This window comes from Triturus cristatus, chromosome 4_2 (assembly GCF_964204655.1).
Source record: "Triturus cristatus chromosome 4_2, aTriCri1.1, whole genome shotgun sequence".
NCBI classification, from domain to species: Eukaryota; Metazoa; Chordata; class Amphibia; order Caudata; family Salamandridae; genus Triturus; species Triturus cristatus.
The window spans coordinates 74,176,696-74,198,818 of NC_140586.1; the positions used below are offsets into that span (position 1 = coordinate 74,176,696).

The following is a 22,123-nucleotide window of genomic DNA, read 5'->3' on the forward strand; positions in this document are numbered from 1 at the left end:
GACGAGTCTGTGACATAGGGAGGATATGTAAATTTGCCCTTTTTCGCTGGAGCATCGTCTCTCTCCCATCTCTACCTCTTTCCTCTCTCCCCTTCATTTATTTCATCCTCCATATCTCTCTCCTCCTCTTTTTCTTCTGTTTTATTCATTCTCTCTTTCTTACACAAACAGGCGTGCAGAAGTTCTACTCCATTTTATTTTACACTTCTGTCAAGTATTAATTCAGTTAGCACAAATCCTTGTTTCTAGCGCCACAACAAGAAAAGGTGAACTTTGGTCTGTTACAGCTCAGGCCGTTTCATTCTGCATGGCCATGGGATGCCCACCAGAGTCAGTTCGCAGCAATAGTCTGTTTTTCATTGTTGAGCACTAACCCCTTGGCCCCCCGCTGTGACAAATCCTGCAGTTGAAGCAAGTTATTATCGCTTCTGGGCCAAAGTCGGTGTGCACCCGTGCTAATAAGACACACAAGCCACCCGATATCCATCGAAGGAGTCAAGAAGTACACAGAAGCAAGAATACTCGCAAGAGGAGCTTTGTGACATACAGAGGGGTCGGGGGACTGTTCACACTCCATGTGTTTTTTTCAAATTATCCACCCCCATCATCCCTATTAGGGACTCTGTTTTGATGTGGGTGAAGGGAGATGCAAGCCTACCCCTTTCGGACGTAAAGCGTCCCTTCGAGCTTGTACTGTATCTTGCCACCCCTAAAATCGTGCAACGGAAGTAGGGTGCATTTGGTTGTTCATGTGCGCGCAGACAGGTCGTTGCTGAGCAGCACCTAACGGGGTTCTTCAACCGTACGATGTGCTGAAGCTGGGGTCTGAGAGGCAGTGAGATGCAAGCATGGCAAATATAGTGTGCTTTCTGAGTGTTGTCACGAGATGCAGTTCACAATAGTGTCTCATTCTCTTTCACCTTCTCTTTCACTCTCTCTCTCTTTCACTCTCTCTCTCTTTTTCACTCTCTCTCATGAGTTACCTTCTTGTATGAGTTCCGGTCTTGTTAATTTAAATAATAGGTCGAGGCAGCAGGGTGAGCGAGACTTGTTACTAGGTCCTGCACTTTGCCAAAAGGTGGTTGCTTTTGTGGTGTGCTGCTTTTGACAAGTTAATGTTGATTATCCACAGAATTCCACACCACACAATTCAACTCCACACATTTCCAATCCACACCACAAAATTTGACACCAAACCACATAATGCAACTCAACACAATTACACAACACACAACATACATCCAATCCACACCACAAACGTTTGCACCAAACCACACAATTCAACTCAACAATACAATTACACAACACACCACATAATCCAATCCACACCACAAAATTCCACATCATGCCAAACAATTAAACAGCGCACCACATAAACTACACCACATACCACTCCACCGCACAAAATGCCAATCCATATAATTACACTATATAACACACAATACCACTACACTCAATACCACACAATTACTATCAACATATTACCACTGCACACTATGCTACATAATTCCACTACACAAATCCACTTCACAAAATACTACACCACACAATTGCCCAACTAATAATTCCTATCCAACCCACATAATTCCATTACACACCACATACATAACACATAGGTAAAATAATGGTCATTTACAGCGCCAATAGCTCTAACTCAAGCAAATGCAAAACCTATTGCATTTCTAATATTTGTTTAATAGGGTGGTTCAGTTGTACATAATGCCTTCCTGGTCATATAGAAGGTAACAAAAATGCTTATAACACTTTTCTATTATAACTTTCTAACATGCTGCACAGCAGGCACACTGCTCTACACCATGGCTTAAAGACATTGGCAAAGCCAATAGTTCTGGCTAAACACTTACAAGGTCCCAAAGGCGAGACCTATTGGCTATGCCAATGCTTGTTTTCTATGTTGGTCTCTAAACTTTGAATGAGAGATTGCAAGGTGAAAACTAGTTAATCTCCGCCTCTTTTTCTTGACTCCAGCTTGATTGAGCAAACTTTCCAGGAAGGGGCTGTGTGGATGAAATTTTTGTTGGACAGTTTTGTGAAGATTCTTAAAATGGCGCCAAAGTTATTAAGAAAACTAAAAACGCTCTTCCGATGGAAAAAATTACCTGTGTATAATTACACAATGGCAACCACCATATGTATCATCCCAGAAAACACCCCAGGTAGTATTTAAACACATACCTATATACAGATATATTTCTATAGGGGTAACAAGGTCCTTATTTATGAAACCAGGTCCCTGGATTTGTGAGGGAGATGGTGTACCAATGATGGGCCACACAGTATGAATAGTGGGTCTGCGTCAAAAGATGCAGGTCCTGCTTTTCAGTCGAGTCAGCAGGCAGCACATGTGCACTGTTCCTTGCACCGATCTGTTCTTTAAAATATATAATTTTCTTAAATCTATAAAGTGGCTTTTAGCTCGCCTATTAATTAGCATTGGTTAGCTTCTTCGTCACTCATTTCCGTGATCCTCATTGGTCAGTGCACATTGGCGTCACTTCCTGTGTGTGTATATCCATCACTTCGATGCAACAAGTACTAATTCATTTCTTTATTGGTGTCCTTCCACTGCTCGCACTTAGATTGAGGTACTTTTTTTGGGTTCTCCTGGCGTCTGGTTCACCAGCCGTGGGGGGTGGTAACCAGCCTTAATCTCAGCCAAATGGAGACATGCTACTTTCAAGACAAGCTGATCTGCCTATGTATAGTAGAACAAGCTGGGGTGAAGGTCTATCTGAGCCTGGTGTCTTCCCAGTTGCTAGCCACAGCAAGGCCCCTTAAACTGCAACAGTTTTTTTCACCATGTAATGTAGGCTATACAAAAAATAAAAAAATTATAATATAATTGCTAGAACTTTGCAACTTCCTCTTGCTGCATTTCAGTATTTCGTTTTCATTAAGATGACATATGCACATTTTATAAAATATACACATGTTATGGTGTTAGGAGACTTCAACCTCCAAATGGACAAACCTTCAGATCCAGAGGTGATCTCCTTTACAGAAATCATGTCATCTCTTGGCTGCGCACAACAGGTGTCCAAACCTACCCACCTGGCAGTATATACTCTAGATCAAACTGTTTCCACTATTAAGACTAACATTTGACCAACTCCCACCGACTCAGTTTCAACTGGCTAAAATCCTATCATAATCCGCCCCTCTCAGAAGTAATGAGAACTACGAGTAGAGCCTTTCATAAGGTCTCACCGGCAGATCTATGCCGTGCTCTGGAAGCAGAGCCCCCTTGTCTGGACGATCCTGAATTGCACTGATAACTGGATCCTCAACAATATCAACGACTTAGCCCCTCTTATTGCATCACAATCCCTTAGAATTAAACAGGCGGCCCTTTGGTTTAATGAAAACCTGCGGTCCCGTAAAAAACACTGTAAACACCATGAAAGAAAATGGTGGAAAAACTTTAATATGACAGAGGCATATATAGATCAGCATTAAAGGAGTACTATTCTTTGGTACAGCTAGAAAAAAAACCTGTTCCTTGAAAAGAAAATTGAACAATCAGATACAAATCCAAAGAAATTTTTAACATTGTGAAATCTTTTCTGAAATCCAGAGGCAGTAACTAATCGTCTACATTATTCTGTTGAATGGTGCAAGCAGCTGGCAGAGTATTTCTATGCTAAGGTAATTACAATTCGAGCATGTTAGCGGAATGCTACTCAAATAGCAGAAAGCCTCATCGAGGTGTATGGTCCAAAAGTACTCTGGAGGCGCCCACTTTAGATATCCTCCCTTATATTTCTATGGATGAATCACTAACGGCCATTAAGAGACTTAAGGGTCTCCATCTGATCCCCGCCCTCCCAGCCTACTCGCCAAAGTGGCTCGGGTTATCTATACTGTTGTAAACAGAGTCCTGAAGGAATCACTGTCATCCCGTACGTTGCCCACTGGATAGAAAAATGCTAAAAATCTTACCCCGAATTAAAAAACCGATGGCCGACCCCAAAGTTTAAGCCAACTATAGACCGATTTCCCTTCTTCCAACCCTTGTGGCACACTTGAAAGGGGAGAGAACAGGATGCAAAGACAATTCTTGTGAATCCGCCATCAGGCTGCTGGAGGACTCTGCTTTTGTCCAACCAAACTTCTGTCTCTGGGTTTATTGTGGGTATAGTGGCCGTCTCAAACTGGAGTTTAGTGTGAGATGTCAGAGGACAGTAGGATTACTGTAGTACACTTGCTACACACTCCCCAGCTCTCAAAGCCCACGTTTACTGTGGCCAAAGACTTTCACCATCATGAAAATGCCCAAAGTGGGTAGGGTTGGCCCTGGGAACTTTTACCCAAGTAGTTAGGGCACGACCAAGAGTTATCTCCTCCCTCCCCACTAGTTAGTGCCAGGCATAAATGTGGCATCTCCAGCCACCCACTTCAGAACACTTTCAAGACCTGTGGAAGATCACAAGAGGACTGGAAATACAGGCTCCATCTGATCTGGGGAACCCAAAGGACTGGTCCCCAGAACAAAGGAGTGGATTCCAGGGATCATAAGGCTGACCTCCTGTTCAAGCTACAAGAATACAACAGGATACAAGAGACCTTTTCCTGGAGTACCCAGCTGACTAGCGGCACCTGGACTGGGCTGTTGGCCTCTGCCTGACACTTAGTGAGTCTCTAAGTGCCTCCACTAAGGTCCTGGTGGGCTTTAGATTTGTACTCTTGAGGTGAATTGGGACTTAAAGACTACGTCGGAAGGTAAAATCTATGATCAGGCTGAACCTGGTTGGTGTATCCGCCCCACGCTCTATCGCTGTCAGCCACAATTTGTGCCCAAGTCCTGGTCTGCTGTGACTATTGACTTACATTGGCGCTATATACAATTTTGCACCATTTCTACTTAAAACTTTAAAGGCTCATATCTCCTGTTGCCCCCATTAGATTTTTGTCATGTTGCTGTAGATTTGATACAATTTTACTCCATTTGTATAATTCTGTTTGAGATTTTTATTGCTTTGTACGTTTACTTTATTACTGTTTTGGTACTGCTCTAATATTTTACATATTTTCCTAAGTTAAGCCTGCATGCTCTATGTCAAAGCTATCAGGGGGCTGAGCTCAGGTTAATTTAGTGACTTGAGGGGTCACCAGGATATGGGTTTCAATTATTCCTTTTTTTCCCCCAAAACAAAATATTAGTGTATGTGAACATGGTTATACAAAACAGTAACATCAAGTTGTGCAGCGATACAGTCCAAATAAGTGCTGTAAATAAGCACGGTATATAGATATTTAGAAGTCGCCATCATACAATTTTTTGTAACATCTGTTGTCATACAAACTTATAGTCAACAAATAAAAAAACATAGCAATCAGCCATTGATAGCCTCCAATATCAGTATATCTGAACTAACCTCAGTGTCCCATAGTGCTCTGAGTAAGGCGGAAGGGAAGGGAAATCATCAGTGTGAAGAAATCAGGTTGTTGTTCACTAATGCGCAGTGTAACTGCATGAACAGAGCGAGAATAAGTAGTGAATAAAGGAAAAGGATATGCTTGTCAGAGACAACTCATGGTGGGTGAGTATCGTCTTTGGTACACTCTTTGAACGCCTCCAATAATGTATCCCATATCTGCGCAATAAAGTATGGTTATGATTATTCCTTGAGGTGGGTAGTTACTCTTCCCAAATAATAATCCAATTTCTTACAGTCTGATGTTTGCTATGGGATTAGGATATCACACACTGAATGGAGAAATCCTTAAAGTTTCACTATTGAGTTTACTGAGTCTACATCAGTGTCAGAGGTAAGTTGTGTTTCTAGCTCCTAAATGTTCAATGTGTTCCAAGGTCTGTATGTAGTTGGGGGTACACGGAGTATGGCAGACGTTGGTTTGGTAATCTTGTGTTGGAAGACAACTGTGTGATGATTTGACCATGTGATCTGGGAAATCCTTCGAAAGGAGACAGATTCTGGGTTGCCGAAGTTAACATGTAAGATGCGTCTTGCTAAGTGGCAAGGGTTAGGGAAGGGTTGTTGTAGGTTGTGGGTGTCCAAGCCTGCGAGGATGGTCCTTGGATGAAGCAATTTCAGTTTGTAAAACTAGATGCTGAGTTTTTATTAAATAGGTGCAAAACTGTGTCTAGAAAGGTGTCTAGAAATGTTCCAACTCAGGGTGGTAGACTGTAGAGGATGAGCAAGTTGCACTACAAAGTGGGGCCAAGGTTGCATTTGTCAATGCAGCTTCCACCTCAAGTGAAATTCCAACAATTGGCAATGGCATGAACACAAATGTCTAATAGATTTATCAGTAAGTAGATCTTACGATGGAGAGTGGAAGAGGAAAAGAGTACCTTAAAGCCATGATTCGTACAACCCAGAGCAAAGGCAATAGCAAACAAAGGTACTTGTCAAAGATGGCCATGCTATTTACACAATAATGTGGTTATACTATTCTCAGATTGCCCTTTGAACCAGCAGGATTAAATGTTCTCCTCGCTTATTAAAGATTTAGCCCTGTACTTTCTGTTATCCCAGGAAAAAAGATTACAAAATGTAAACACGAAGGCAAAAACAAAGTAAGAGCGAGATTATCTGAAAGGCTTGTATTAGAGAATATATATAGGCCAAGTCTGCTGAAGGTGAAGTCCTGCACATTTTAAAACAAAGCTTCTGAAACGCCTGTAAGGGCAGCCGTTTCTGCAACTCAGTGTCGGACTTACACTGTATTCCATCTTAATTTTTCCTTTTTAGGTAGAGCTTGCAGAAGGAGCCTTGCAGTCAGCGTAAGTGTTATGAATAGATGTGCATAAAGTTTTTTATTTTGAAACTTAAGAAAGTAGTCACCTAATTTGTGACCTACCCATGTCAACAAAGGCTGCACCAATGGTTGGCTGGGTCGGACTGCCTTTAAAGGCCACCCCACTCAAGATCCCCCTGCCATGGAGGCATCCGCCACTACTCACCAGCGCTTGGAGACGTTCGTGTAGGCAATCTGTGCAGACACATTGCCGTTGTGGTCGTGGTTTCCAGCAATGAGATACCAAGGCACGTCTTTCAGTGAGTCAGCACGGAAGACCAGCTCAAATGTGTTCTGGGGACAAAAAAATGTACATGCTGCTTTCACTGTACAGTCAAAATAGATCAAGGAGAGCTGCTCTCACAATGACTAGGTTTGTAAGCACTTCCACTCTTTCTAAAACCACATAGAATTGCATCCCAAATCGCCCAACTTCAAGAAATCGATTAGAAAGTTTTAAGTGTCCAAGTGTACACCTTAATATTAGTGCTTGTTCATTTCTATGAGCTGATAGAGCAGCGAAGGAAACGGGCATTGGTAGATAAGTGACTTTTCCAAGAACCGCCCAGCATGGACACGTGGGGAAAATGTTTTCAATCAAGGTTTCCTGGCTCTGGAGCAGACAAATAAGCTACAAGATCACATCAATGAAGCAGATGTGTATCCAATATAAACCAAGCCATGATCGTGGCTGTCTAGCCAGGATATAAACCAATAGCTGAAGTTCTGTCTCATGCACACACACACCAACCACCGATTAGTGAGCGCCAGCAAATTCAAAATATAGGATTCACTGACTTGGGTTTATTTTACTCCTTTCCAAACGTCAGCACTGCAAACTTTTAATTTCAGAGATGCAAAATTTGTATTCACTTTTAAGTACTGGAATTAAAATATGGATTTCTTTAGATTTAACAAATACAAAAAGAGGATATATTAAATCATTTTTAACAATGTATATTAAGTAACTTGACCCAGAATTGAGGAGTAAACTCTCAGAATCTGACCCCGCAGTTGGAAATGTGAAACGAAACAGTGGTGATTGTGAGTCAATAACACCCTGCTTCTGAACTGAATTTAGATGTTCCTGGGAAGCTTTTTATCTGTTGTGTGGTTGCTGTAGACCACGTCTCAGATCTGAGAATCCTGCGTACGTCTTGACTGTGCTCTTCTCAGACTCATGATGATCATAGCTGCTGCTTCCACGCCCTATGTTACTGGTCACACTATATGCACTTAGGGCCTCATTACGATGTCTGTTGGAAAGCATTCCGGCCGACTCCTTGTCGGAATCGTTTCCAACCAACTTGGTTCAGGGTTCGGTCGACCAATTACGATGGTTCCAAACACCGTTCAGTCGGACTCCCATGGACTTCAGTGTGAGCCTGAGTTCCGACCGACAACACAGGCTCCCATTGATTAAATGGTTGGTTCCGGAAAACCTTGCACCCTGTGGCAGGTACCCCATGGTGCCTGCCCCACTGTACATGGCTGGAAAGAGGGGTCCCATGGGTACCCCGACGAGCCCCAACCGGAGGCCTCTGGGTGAACGGGGCCTACTGCGGGCACCCAAAGTCTGTTTACGACAGCCAATTCATGTCGGACAGACGGAGCCGAGACAGCTGTCTGAATTTTCGGATCGGTTGGAAACGCAACCCGTAGAGCGCTACGATTCAGCTCTGACTAACTAGGACTTTCCAAATGCCGGACGGAAGAGATTCGGAATGACCAACCGACTACCTTGTATCGCAATTGGTCGGTCGGAAACATGGCTTCTGACACGGATTAGGTCAAACCGAATGCCATTCGGAGCCTTTCCAACCAACATCGTAATGAGACTCTTAGTGTGGTATCAGGTATCACCGTGTCAGTCAGTACTACTTTTCAAATGCTCCCACCGCAAACCGGATTCAAGTTTGTGTATCAGTAGGGTGGATATGTCAGTCTTAATGAACCATGAGGTTTTTAGGTCGATCCTGGGCAGCGCATGCGCCGCTCTGTGAGGCATGGTGTATTCAGGTAGGGACTTGGAGCTCCCCCCACTCTCAGCACATTTTTCACTGGCTTGTGTCACTGTCCACTGTAAACTGTGGCTGTTCATTCGTCAATAGGCTTAGTAGTCCCTTCTTAGTACCGCCGTGTCTCATTTTGTAACCTCCCTTGGCGACACCCAGTTACGTGTGTTGTTACTCTGTAGGTTTAATTACAGCCTCCGAGGACTATTTTCTCAAATAGCTTTGTCCTGCCTGCTGTTGCAAGCAGGGCAGACTCTCGCCTAACGCTTTTAAAAAAAAATTTTTATAGCAGGGCGCCGAACGCATTCCCAATACAATAGGTCTGCATTTGCGAGAGTGTATGCTATTGGCATTGTAAATGACAATGCCTTTTATTTATCGGTTTTAAAAACAACACATAAATAAAAGGCATTGTCATTTACAATGGCAATATCTCAAACTCATGTAAATGCGAGACCTATTGCATTGCAAAGGCTTTTTTTTATGTATGACAAAGAGGTACTAAAACAATGTTTGCACGTATTCCATCCGTTGGTACAGATGCCCACTGCCCAGCAACTGTATATGTGTGTTCTCTAGGTAATGGGTGCAAGTACTGACGAATGCCCTAATAGCCAACTATTCTGACTGTGTTACGTGTTGTGTATGTGCAGAGTTCGGTTTATAGAAGATCATAGTAAGAGGATGTGTAGTACGTCTGTGTGTGCAGAACTGAAGTAAGCATGTTGAAACCCAACAGTACGGCATGCCTGTGCGATTTTAGGTTTACAGAATTCTGTCAAACATGCTCTGCAAGAGGTCATGTTATTGCTGGGTGCTGTTGTGACCCAGGTGGCCATTTAAAGTATAAATGAGCAGTGATGGGTGACAGTTTTAAGAGTTCTGTTGTACTAAACAGTGGACAATTTCAATGGCAATGTGATAATGTTGACAAACAAAAAACGAGCAAATGACAGTCTTTACTTTGCAACTGTAGTTTGAATATGAGAAAAGGCAAATAAACCCACAACAGGCAGGCCCAACCAACTAGGGATGGATGCTCTACCTCTCCCCAAAAGGCATTCCTCTAGACGCTTTGTCTCCATTTCAAAATATATGTCCACTGAGCCCAAGAGCATGCCAACCCAAGTGCATCCAGCACTAAGCACATGCAACCCTAAGTGTCTCCACCTGCAAAAACACCCAACTGAACCCAACCTCACGGGCGGCAAATCACGAATGTAGCTAAACCCTGGGGCACCCAATTCCTAGTACACTTGATCCAAAGTATACCCATCTAAACCTTCACTCAACCTCAAGTATACCCAGCCCAAAGAGCATCCAACTACAATTACATTCAACCTCAGGTTTACTCAACCCAAAGTACACGCAACTAAAACTACATGTAATCCTAAAGGCATGCACCACAGGTGCATCCAACTGAAAGTACGCTAGACCTGAAGTGCGCCAATCCCCATTTCCACCAAACTGTCAGTGACTTCAACCTCAAATACAGCCAATTCAGGCTCCTCAATGCCTGGTACACCCAGCTTTAAAAAAGTACCCCAAACTAAGTGAACCAAACCAACAATACTGGAGCTTTAAATAGCAGAGAGTCTGCTCCGATGTTAGAATCAAATTCCTAACTTAATTGGTTGTACAACTTCCCAGGAGCACTAAAAAAAACAACACCAGTGTAGTTTTCTAGGAGTACTCGTATGCAGAAAATGTACCTTTGAGGAATTTGCAGCAGGTGTAAAATGCTATATGCGGAAATATTGTGCAAATGTGCACATTTAAATTTCTCCAGAAGGACAACATTTTTGCTCTTAGATAAAACACTCACTCTATAACCCCTCAAATATGCCGAGGTCCATTCAGTCTCCTCTTGGATACGCATGTAGGGGACTGCGTGGTATTCTGGAGCGTGGGTTCAGTGTTTAGTGTGGAACTGGTTTGCGCAGCTTAACATGGAGGTAGTGTGTGTTCGATCTTGAGAAATCTCTGTAATCTCTTCCACGTATGGTTAAGGAGTTTTCCGCTCTTTACTTGTGGGTTGGCTGCTGGGCTGTCCATTACTTGACCAGAGTAAAGTGTTATCGATGTCTCACAAGCTAGGTGACGTAATGCTGTGTGCTGGAGGGTACGTTTACTTGCACTTTGCGTTTCTTTACACATTAGGTTGTCATGTTACAAGAAACCCATCTCTACCCCGTCCCAGACTAAGAGCCATGGAGTAGCTGCGCACCTGAAAGCGCTTGTCGTCGACGTCCTGCACGCCGCTGTAGTAGAAATTGTCACCCAGGCCGAGGATGAAGTCTGCTCCCAATGTGGCCACCGCCTTCCCCATCTCGCGGGCGGTCAGCATCTCACGGGCAGAGTGGTAGGGGGCGACAGGGAGTCCACCCCAATCCCCCAGCGCCAAGAATCGTAGGGACGGTTTCCCACCAGACGCTGGGAATGGTAAGGTCCCTGGCAGGGCTGCCAGCAGCACGACCAACAGGCACACACCTCTCTCCATCTGTGTGTGGGGGGGGGGGGGGGGGGAGACAGGAAAGAGAAAATGGTCGTTATACAGCTCATGCAACATGCACCCACACAATGGAATGAAAAGCTATTGCGATTACTCCATTTTGAGCTCTTCTGTGTCTGGCTACTGAAAGACTCCGAGGCCGTTTCCCCGGCTTCCATGCCTCTTAATAACGACTCTTTAAATGCAAATGCAATCCGGCTGGTGTCTTCAAAATGACCTAAAAAGGACCTGTGGCACGCACAGGTGCTTTCAGGCTCATTGATTTCTTAGCCAAGGAGACTCGTGTGTTTTTTTTCGTGGTCTAGTACTCAAAGGTAACAGGTTTTGTGAGCATGAGCATTAAAAATCAGTTAAAAGTTTTAGAAATTTGGTGAAAGGGTCCCACTCCAGTCTACAAGCGGGTTTGAAGTTTATTTTTTTACGTGAAAAGAGCTCCTTTATTGTCAAATATGTCGAAAAAAGCAATTGTCCCAAAGCACGAAGGCATGAAATGTCACGTGACGAGGCAAGAACCAGGTCACGTGACCAGAGAGCAAGTCACAGAGCTGGACGGATACCATGTCAACAGGAAAGAGGTGAAAGGTGACTGCTAAAACTAGGCACTCCCTTCGACCCATGAGTGTGGGTCATTCCGCACTAATTGCAATACTGCTCTTGGGACAATATCGTAAACAAGTTATTTCGAAATGTGATTTCGCCATGTTTGCCAAAGTTACATCTGAAGAGTGATGTGCTGGACTGCATGCCGTCAGACAGCCATGCTATCAATCCTGCGGCTGCACCTCAAGAGTGAAAGAAGCAGCTTCAGGGGAGACCAGTGAAACATTAATAGGCGCCTCCTTTAATTCCAAGCAATGGCCTTTATTTAAATAACCTGTCATGTACTCATAAGACGCTCTGCGGGAGCCTGGTAACCGAGGCACCAACGAGGCGCCGACGGGGATACAAGCTGCCAGAAATGTGTGGGTTGTCGAGCTTGCACCTACCAGCATTTAAATATGAGGCTGCTTTATCTTTTAAGCCAGTCCTGTACTGTGCAGCAAGATAACAGCGGTATACAGCTTCCGGGGTGTCACAGACCGCAGTGGAGTTAGCGTGGGAGCAGGGAGTCTAAAACGTGCTCCTTTGTGTTTCAGATGTACATGTCCTCGTCAATCTGCCTTTTACCCTCGTCCTACCCTCTTGATCACATCATCACTGTATTGTTTACTCTAATTGTCCTTACCCACTGTCCCTCTACTTATTCCTCCCTCCCCCACTGAACAAACACACACCATTCATCCCCATCTCCCCCTCCCCATTAAACTCCCACCACACAACGAATCCCCCTATCAGCCTTGACTTCATTGTCCTGCCTCCAACCTGGCCTACCACTATGCCCCTTTGTTGGAACCAGCAGTGTCTGGTTGGCTGAAGGGATGCCCCCAGCCAGGCAGAACTACTGCTCCCGTCAATGGCAGGTGATTACATTAGCTGTATGACCCGTGCTCGCCCTTGGGTAGCTTGGCTCTGAGCAGGCAGGCTCACTACAGAGGCAATGTGTAAAGCAAAGGCACAGCAGTCACTTGTGATAAATACACTGAGCGTCACAAACAAGACTTCATAGATGAGGTTGTTTATATTTAACACACATATTCAATTATAATATGGCCATAATATACTTTTGGCCATAAAACAGATTCAGAAATATTACTAGCAGGACTAGGCCCACTCATATTGTTATGATATCACTATTGTGGACACTGTGGGCAATTCCTAATCTAACGCCCTCACTTCCCCCCCAATTGAGAGAGCACCCTTATGTGGTACACAATATCAAAATTATACCCATACATGAAAATAAAACACTCTAACAGCATTGCGAGTCAGAGCCACGTGGGAAACCCCCAACGTCAAAGTTATTGTGCTTTTGGCAATAATCAACATATAATGCAGCACCGGACAGTGTCATGAATCACAGGTGGTCCACACACGATCACTCCAAACTCACTACGCAGTGCGAAAGGCATTAGCCAGTCCGTATGGCATGCTCTTACACACACATACGTATGTAGTACCCTAATGCAGTGCCACTGGTACTCAGCAGGTCAATGATTTACCCTCTGCTGACTCCGTGGCCCAAGCCTCCCTCCACCATCTAGTTCACCCAGATTGTTTTATACTCCCAGATAGAAGATAACCAACCCCCACCCCGGACACAAGGCAGTACACAGCCAAAGTCACACAGTCTGGGTCCTCGGGAGGCAGGTGGGAATATGTAACAGTTTTTATTAGGAGGTAGATAAAAACAAGGGAGAGGTAAGCAGCCACTCAGGAAGATCACCCACAGGTCTCAAAACACAAAGGAGTCATGCAGTCTCTTGACCCGCTTCTGAACTGTCTCTGAAGTGTTTCTTCAACCCAGTCTCTCTCTCTAGCTACCACCTGGTGCCAAGAGGTCTTTGGGAGGGTCCAGGTGTGGAGAAGGCAGTTGGTACGCCACAATGAGGGTCAACAAGGTAACAAACGCTGAATGGGAAGTAACACAGGGGAGCCTCTCAATAGAATGTGGCGCCCCAATCGGTACACAATGATCTGGGTTGTACTCAGGCAATCCGGGCACAGCACTGGGTGAGCGTTTGGGTGAGTCATACCAAGCACTTCAGATATCAAACACTATGAGCTGCAAATTCCGCACTTCCCGGGAATGGAGGCACAATGACCTGTGCACGCTGAAATAGATTTGACCAGGCAATTCCGGTCAGACAGCGGAAGAGATGCAATTCCGTACCTCCCTGGATAGGAGGCACCACCTCCAGTTCACGATGATACAACTGCACCAGATCAGTCTGGTCACACACCCAGGCGTAAGTTCTGAGCCACATGAGGTAGAATGAGGCACTACTCTGGGTAAACCCCCACATCCGAGGGTCGCACCCAGTGAATCAGACACTGCACGCAGTGAGCCATGCAGTTGGCGTGTTGTATGAGACAGATGCTGCACGATCAGCGAAACAGGCCACGTGATGTCAAGCAACCAGTGAATCCACTCACCACCAACTATATGCTTATAAGTTTCAGGCTCCCGCAGTACAGGAACCACCCATCTGTTTATGTTTGTTGAATTTATATAGCGCTAATCACCCAAGGTCTCTAAGCGCTAATATTTAGATAACTGACAAACAAGGTAACACTCTGAACACGGCCCCATCCCGTAAGCCTACACAAAGGCCTCAGAGAATAGCATAGTCTTCAGCCTCCTGCGAAATGAGAGTAAATGAGTGTCCTTTCGGAGTACCTCAGGGAGTTTGTTCCACAGCTGCGGGACACAGACAGAAAAGGCACGACCCCCAAGTATCGATAAGTTGAAACGGGGGCAGGTAAGAAGACTGGCCTGCGAAGAACGGAGGTGGCGACCGGGAATGTAGGGCTTCAGACGGTCTTTGATATAGGTAGGGGCTTCACCGAATAGGGACTTATGAGCGATGCACAAGCCCTTGAAGCATATCCTTTGTTTAATGGGGAGCCAATGTAACTGCCGCAGCAAAGGGGTAGCATGTGTTTTTCGTGGCAGCTTAAAAATCAATCTAGCTGCGTCGTTCATGACCACCTGGAGTTTCTTCAGAAGTGATCCAGGAAGCCCAATATAGACTGTATTTCCATAATCAAGCCGAGACAGTACCGAGGCAGTTACCACCGTTTGCATGGTATTGAATGATCTTCGATGTAGGGACAATTTCTTGGGCTCTGCAATAGACAATCCGGTCTCCAGACACAAGTCTTAGTTCCATGCTCGCACCATGCTACCAGTTGAGATTCAGTAGCCGAGGTAGACACTTGAGAGGGTACTGCTCTCCAGATGTCATCGGTAGATGGTGTATGTCCCTCGCGGAAGATCTTTGATGAGCCTGATATTTCTGAGAGAACCGGAGGCCCGTGGTCGGGCCCTTGGAGAGGTAACTTCAGGGCGCCACACTTGAGCAAATCCTCTGCCCAGGCCAGCCTCTATTCGGACAGTTATCCTCCATGTGCAAAACAGAGTCCTCTGACAATGTGCACTGCGCAGTACGGGTTCTCCAGTCCCATGTCCCAACAAGCGTACCTCACCCTTTGCTGAAGGATGGGACCTGTATTTATAGTGTCATGAGTCCCTAAAGTTTGGGGTGGTTTAGGGATTTTCCCTTTGAACCACAGAGGTCTCCCGTAATTTGCAGGCCTGTCTGCCATGGGGCTGTGGAATGCAGATCTTATTGTTTAGTGGGCCATGATACGGCCCCTAGATTCTAAGTGTCACAACCTCTATCTTCAATCTATCCCATTCGGGCCTAGAATGGCAGAGGTCTGCCACTCCTGTGGGATGCCCATCTCGCGGGAGCAGCAGACTATTTGTGAATGCACAGATGTACTCCTCGGACCCCTGGTGTCCACTGGAGCCAGACACCACAGTCCCCTAGACTCTTAGAGCATAGAAATGTCCATATTCCACAAATGGCAAGCATGAGTTGGCAGGCAGCACACGCAATCACAGGCACCATAGGTGCGTGTACTCCGCAGCCTACAATGGAACACTGCCAAGAAGTTTACTTGTGATAGATATCAGTGCGCACCCACCAGTCTGCAATGACAGATTGGCCTGTGTTTCAGAACATGGAATCAGCACCACTTCCCAACATGGATAGGATAGGCATGCGCGTTTTCACGCTGAAAGGAGAGGCCAGCCACATGGCTTACCTAGGTGCACACATCACTCTGCTCAGACCCGCCGGATATGGAGTGACACCCTTTCACACGCGAGTGCACACTCCCAGACAGCGACGGCAGGCCGAGCACCTTGCTGCTGGCACCATGGATGCAAGTGCGCAGACACAGGCCTGCACCAGCAAACCTAACCTGGAGGTTAGAACACCGGGGATGCAGGTATACGTTTATCAGCCCGCGATGGCAGGCGGGGCACCTGTCAAAAATGCCATAGGTATTATGGTGCATCATCCAGCCTGCCACTGCAGGTGGAACACTTATCTGAAACAGCACCTGGGCCAGTGTGCACCTCGTTCTGTATTGGCAGCACAGCCCATGTTCTGGAACAGCGTGTCAGCCCCTGTTCCTTATTTGTGTAGGGAGGCACGTACACTTACACGTGGCCTGCGCGGGGCCCCGAAGACCTCCAGAGAATCGGGAGCACCCCTGGAGTATCCATGGGTAGAGCCGATCTCTAAGGCAGGGGAAGCCCCATTTGGGAGGTTCCACACCACCTGTCCATGGTACATCCATATGCGGCCAACAGCCTTCGGCTTCTGGTGCCCATCCCTCATGGTATGGGACGACCACTCAGGGTTGGCTGAGGCGTAAGTGATGCCAACCTAGGACGGGGCCCAATGGCGCCCCACACATCTGTCATGGCAGGCTTTAGCTAGGGTTGATGGCTATCCAGTGGATGGCACACTCAGTGCCACGTCCCACTACTAGCCAGTGGCGTACCCGCCCCAGGTATGTGCTATACCCGTTTACAGAGCGCACAGAGGTACAGCACGCAGAGCCCATCGTATAAGCATTCTCAGCCCAATGCGAGCGAGGCAGGCGCACCTTCCCTCTGCCGTACAGGGAGATGGGGCCCAGATTGCTAAGGCTATGCAGAGAGAGTCAGCAAAGACTAGGAGGAAAAAGCTCAAAGTTTTGTGGCAATTTTCCTATAGGAGTCCATGTCCAACACCCTTTATCACCCACCCCACTCTTTGGCCCTCCCACTTCTACCACACTCAGATCTGTACAGTAGCAAGCCTGGGAGAGACAAGCTGCATGGCCCCCAACTACCTGTGTCCATATGGCTAATAGTGTGGGGGTCAGGCAGTTAGGGTCTGGATTCCCTGTAGCAGCATGGCTCATGCATAGGAGAGACAGCAGAGTTTGGTCTAGATACCGGGTGTCTCTGTAGCATGTCTGGGTAGGGAGAGGATGGTTGGACTATGTGTCTGTGTGATTCAAGCCAACGAGCGGCTTCCTAGTTGAACTGGGACTCCCTGTGCCTGTATAGTTCATGCTTGCAAGGGACAGGCAATGGGGGACCTGGATTCATGCCTGGGAGGGGGCAGGCAGGTGTGTGGCTGAAATCCCTGAGCTTTATGGTAGAGACTAGCTGTCAAGGCCCTCGGTTCACTGTGCCTGTGAGGTTCAGGCCAATGCTGTCTGATTGCCCCAGGACTCCATTTATCTGTATGGTTCATGCACGGGTGGGACAGGCAGGTTTTGTCCTTCCCTGCGTCTTATGGGAGCACTCCTTTATATATATATATATATACATACACACACACCCACACACACATACATATATGCAACGTACACCCTGTCTGAAGCAGCGGCCTGACACTTATGGTAACGCACGGTGGTGAAATGCGGACACTGAGGCCCGGAAGCTGATGGGACAAGCTGGCTTACGCTCCAAATATGGGAAGATGAAATACCAGAGAGGGAGGCAGGAGAGGGGCAACAGAAACAGGGAGAACTAATCAACGAGAGCCTGGACGACAAAGAGGGAAATAAGACCCAGAGAATCGAAGAGAACAGAAAGGGAATACAAAAGAAAGAGGGAATGCGAGAGAAGGAAAATGGTGAGAAATATGGAAAAAGGAACAGTCTACAAGAACTAAACAAGCATTGGAAACGCAATAGGTCTCGCCTTCATGTTAAAGCTATTTGCTTTGCTAATTGTATTGTATTTTAGCTATGTGTTATTGAGTGTTTCTATGTGATATGTCGTGCCTTTATGTTGGTTGAATTGTAATTGTTATGTGTGTAGTAGTTTAATGCATAACGTTAGAAGGAGAAGAGCAGTGTTTAAGATTTGGGACAGAGAGCGAGTAGAAGAATAGCATGAGGGTAAATGAAGTATAGTGAGGAGGAGGAGGAGAGTAGCATGAGGCAGAAGAAAGGGGAGTGGGGAGAGTAGTATGAGGCATAAGGAAGGAGAGAGGAGTAGAAGAGTAGTAGGAGGGATACAAAAGGAGTGCGAGAGTAGAAGAGTAGTGTGAGGTAGCTGGAAAGTATGATTATTTGCTTAGTATTAGGCATAAGGACGGTAGATAGGTGTAGAAGAGCAGTGTGAGGGAGATTGTAGGAGAAGGAGCAGTGTGATGCAGAAGGACAGAGTGATGAGGATAAGAGCAGTGTTAGTGAGAAGGATGGAACGTGTTGCGGAAAACAGCAGTGTGTGCTAGAAGGTTTGTGAGTGTGGATGGGTGCTGGGTGCGCCGCCATCTCCTCAACCCCATTACACTATTTTTATATCTGTAAAAACCTTTATAGCAGAATAAATCCCTTCCTTACTATTATATGCATCTTAGTTCGTGTGTGAGTCTGTGTGGATTTACAGAGCACATACTTTGTTTCACAGCTACAGAGAGTTGTACAGGAGCAAGGAATGGTGCACTGCACACTGTGCCCGCTGTATAGCGCCAAGAGACCACATCGATGTTGAGGGCTAGCGCTTAAAAAATACCTTGAAATAGCATCAAGTGACCTCGGATGTGACCTGGACGTGCCTTTGCCTCAGTTTAGCTGAAGCAACCCAAATGGCTAGGACTGGAAATAGAAAACTAAACACACCCAGTTACAATATTGAGAAGTCGAAACCTAGTCACTGATGTGGGTCGGGGGGGGGGGGGGGGGGGGGTCGGGGGAATGTAATGACCTTTCAGGGTCCTGTGAGGTCACGGTCAGTGCGTACATGTCAGACAATAGCCTTAACTAACACAGTACTGTGTGGCCTGGAGTCTGCGTAGGGCACATGTTCAAGTGAGTCCCCCAAACAAGAAGGCAACTCTCTTCTATAGAACGTGTAATTGCAGTCACAGCATAGCTGCTTTGTAGAAACTCTCTAACTTAATTTGTTTAAGTAACACTGACTGCACTAATGAGGGCCAGGCCTGCGATTAGATCACCACCAAGCTGCAATTGGGAAAGTTACTTACTTTCCAAACCAGGAAGCCTGATTTATAAAATAACTTCCAAAAGGACCGTCTGAAACACAAACTAAAAGCGCAGGTTCAAAACAGAGGCGACTAGGAAAATGTGCCAAAGATTAGAGGGTCCAGGTTGTATTTTAAGGCCACTGATTTTAGTATTAATAAAATAAACTGGTAATTGGCATCTAATCCAAAAAGCGGATTTATTAAAAGTACCGAAAGTTTCAAAAACCGCCTTGTACTGAAATAATGTTTTAAATAAAATGCTATAAAGGTATTAAAAGAACCAACACATGCTTACATAGTTGTACTATTTGTCCGCTCTGCTGCCTTCCTTTTCTTTCCCAGTAATAGGCATGCAGGGCAGTCCATTCAATGCCCTCATCTGCTCGGAGCGCCGGGGAGGATGGGGAGGATGGGCCGGACAGGGCTGCTGGGGGGAGGCACGTGAAGTGGTGCAGGCTGCCGCTGCTGGGCCAGACTAATGAACGAGACTGTCACGCTGCCCGTGAAAGCTCCAGTCCACGTGGGAGGGGAAAAAAATGGACAGGGTAGTAACCAGGGACTAAAAAGCCTCCGAGACAATCATAACACCCCGTTTAGCATAATTGGTGACGCAAAATGATGCGCACCAATGGAAAACACAGGCAGAGCACAAAGCGAACTTCTTGAACCGTATTGATTCCAAGAAGCGCTCGCCTGGCGAGAGCCGCGCATGCATGCTCCCAACGCCAGGCGAGACCTAGAAAGGGTGGAATGAAATTGTACACAAGGGAACGAAAGCTGAAACATATATAGGAATGGGGGAGATACAGTAGGAGGAAAGAGACCCAGGAGGGCTTGGAATTGTTTTTATGATTAATCCTTTGGGTAGATATTGCCAGACACCCCAAGGGCTAGGAGAGTTCAATACACACAGGAAGCAACCTCGAAAGCAAGACACACACTCAGACAAGCAATTGACAATAATGTACTGTAATGGAGTGCTGTGGGAATGCATGGCACCCTGGCGCATCCCTGCAAGCCCTGTACTGCAATGTAAGCAAGGTTCGCACAGCACATGCTAGCCCTGTTGAACTAGCAGGCTACCCTGCAACAAATCTCAAATGAGGGGCCTTGACTTGTCTGTCTACAACAGAACATCATTCCTGCCAAAAACAACTGACAACAAGCATTTACAATGCAACGGTCTCGGCATTGTTAAAGTTAGAGCTATTGGCATTGCTCATGACAATGCCGTTTCTTTAAATGTTTTAAAAACAAAAACATAAACAAAAATAATGTCATGAGCAATGCCAATAGCTCTAACTTTACCAATGCCGAGACCATTGCATTGTAAATGCTTGTTTAGTTATATGCCTGCTGATGCTTGACACGCAGTTGCTTCTTCGAATGACTGGCGCTGCAGCTGCGCAGTACGCTGGGGCGGGCAAAAAGTCGGAATCTTGATCTGCATTGGTCAGGCCGACCCGGGAAAAAACCCTAAAACTTGACGATTCAACGTCAAGGAGGGACGACGCCCGGGGCCACGCTAATAATTAATTAAGCAAGACTACAGCAGTTAATTGGTTGCGGCCGTAGTGCACCCGGGATAATTTAATTGCTGCCTGTGTTAGAATGTTAGTTAATTATGCTGAGCGGAGGCAGGGACGTCACATCACCTCAACAGCCGTTTCTGGTGGTCTGTATGCAGAGAGAGACCGTTAACTCACACTACAGAGCATACGTCATGATTGCATGAAATGTACTTTGTAGACCCGGCCCTAAGAAATTAGTGCCGGTGCTAAGCACCGGCACAAATTAAGCACTGGCTTTACATGAGCACCAGGTGCGTTATAATACACCGCTCCCTTATGCATATGCATTGTACACCTGAATGTGGTGTTAGTGTCCCTTAATGCACAAGCCACGTGAGGCTGTGTGTTCTATTACAAAGTCCCTAGTGCATGTATTCACTGGGGTAGCATGTGATGCTACACTGCTTCCGGGTGCATGTACACACACTGCAAGTCTGCGCGGGATATGACACTGCCCCCTGGTGAAACTGTACTGCCAGCATGTTTGTGGTGTTAGACTGGCCTCAGGTGCATACACACTGAGGGTGCATGGACACTGTGAGGCTGCGTGGTGGTGATATTTCACTGCCTCTGGTGCACGTAGCCTGTGAGACAGCACGTGACACTACACTGTCCTTTGACACATTTACATACATTTTTGGAACGTGCACGTGATATTTCACTGTCCTTTAGTGCTGTTACCTGGGAGGCAGCTTGAGATACTACACTATGCTTTGGTGCGTGAAGTGCGACGCCCCGTCTGAAATGATACTGTCCTCTGGGGCGTAGACACTGTGAGGGAGCATGTAGTGTTACACTGTCCCTAGTGCACGTGCTCTGCGAGGCTGCTTGTGATACTACACTGTGCGTTGGTGCGTGAAGTGTGAGGCCACGTCTGAAATGATACTGTCCTCTGGAGTGTGTACACTGTGAGGGAGCATGTAGTGTTACATTGTCCCTAGTGCACGTGCTCTGCGAGGCTGCTTGTGATACTACACTGTGCGTTGGTGCGTTAAGTGTGAGGCCACGTCTGAAATGATACTGTCCTATGGAGCGTGTACACTGCGAGGGAGCATGTAGTGTTACACTGTCCCTAGTGCACGTGCTCTGCGAGGCTGGTTGTGATACTACACTGTGCGTTAAGTGTGAGGCCCCGTCTGAAATTATACTGTCCTCTGGAGCGTGTACACTGTGAGGGAGCATGTAGTGTTACACTGTCCCTAGTGCACGTGCTCTGCGAGGCTGCTTGTGTTACTACACTGTGCTTTGGTGCGTGAAGTGTGAGGCCCCGTCTGAAATTATACTGTCCTCTGGAGCGTG

General features: G+C 46.2%; 1 protein-coding gene across 4 annotated transcripts in view; it reads right to left on the bottom strand.

Annotated features, from left to right (window-relative positions):
* Positions 1–22,123, bottom strand: part of ACP5 (acid phosphatase 5, tartrate resistant) — a 49,648-nt gene that overhangs the window by 13,117 nt on the left and 14,408 nt on the right. For all 4 annotated transcript variants that reach the window (XM_085600583.1, XM_085600585.1, XM_085600584.1 and 1 more), the window contains exons 2-3: positions 11,026–11,298; positions 6,950–7,077 (exon numbers count right to left, since the gene is read on the bottom strand). In XM_085600583.1, the coding sequence (XP_085456709.1) occupies positions 6,950–7,077; positions 11,026–11,298 (401 nt within the window). The remainder of the gene's footprint in view (positions 1–6,949; positions 7,078–11,025; positions 11,299–22,123) is intronic.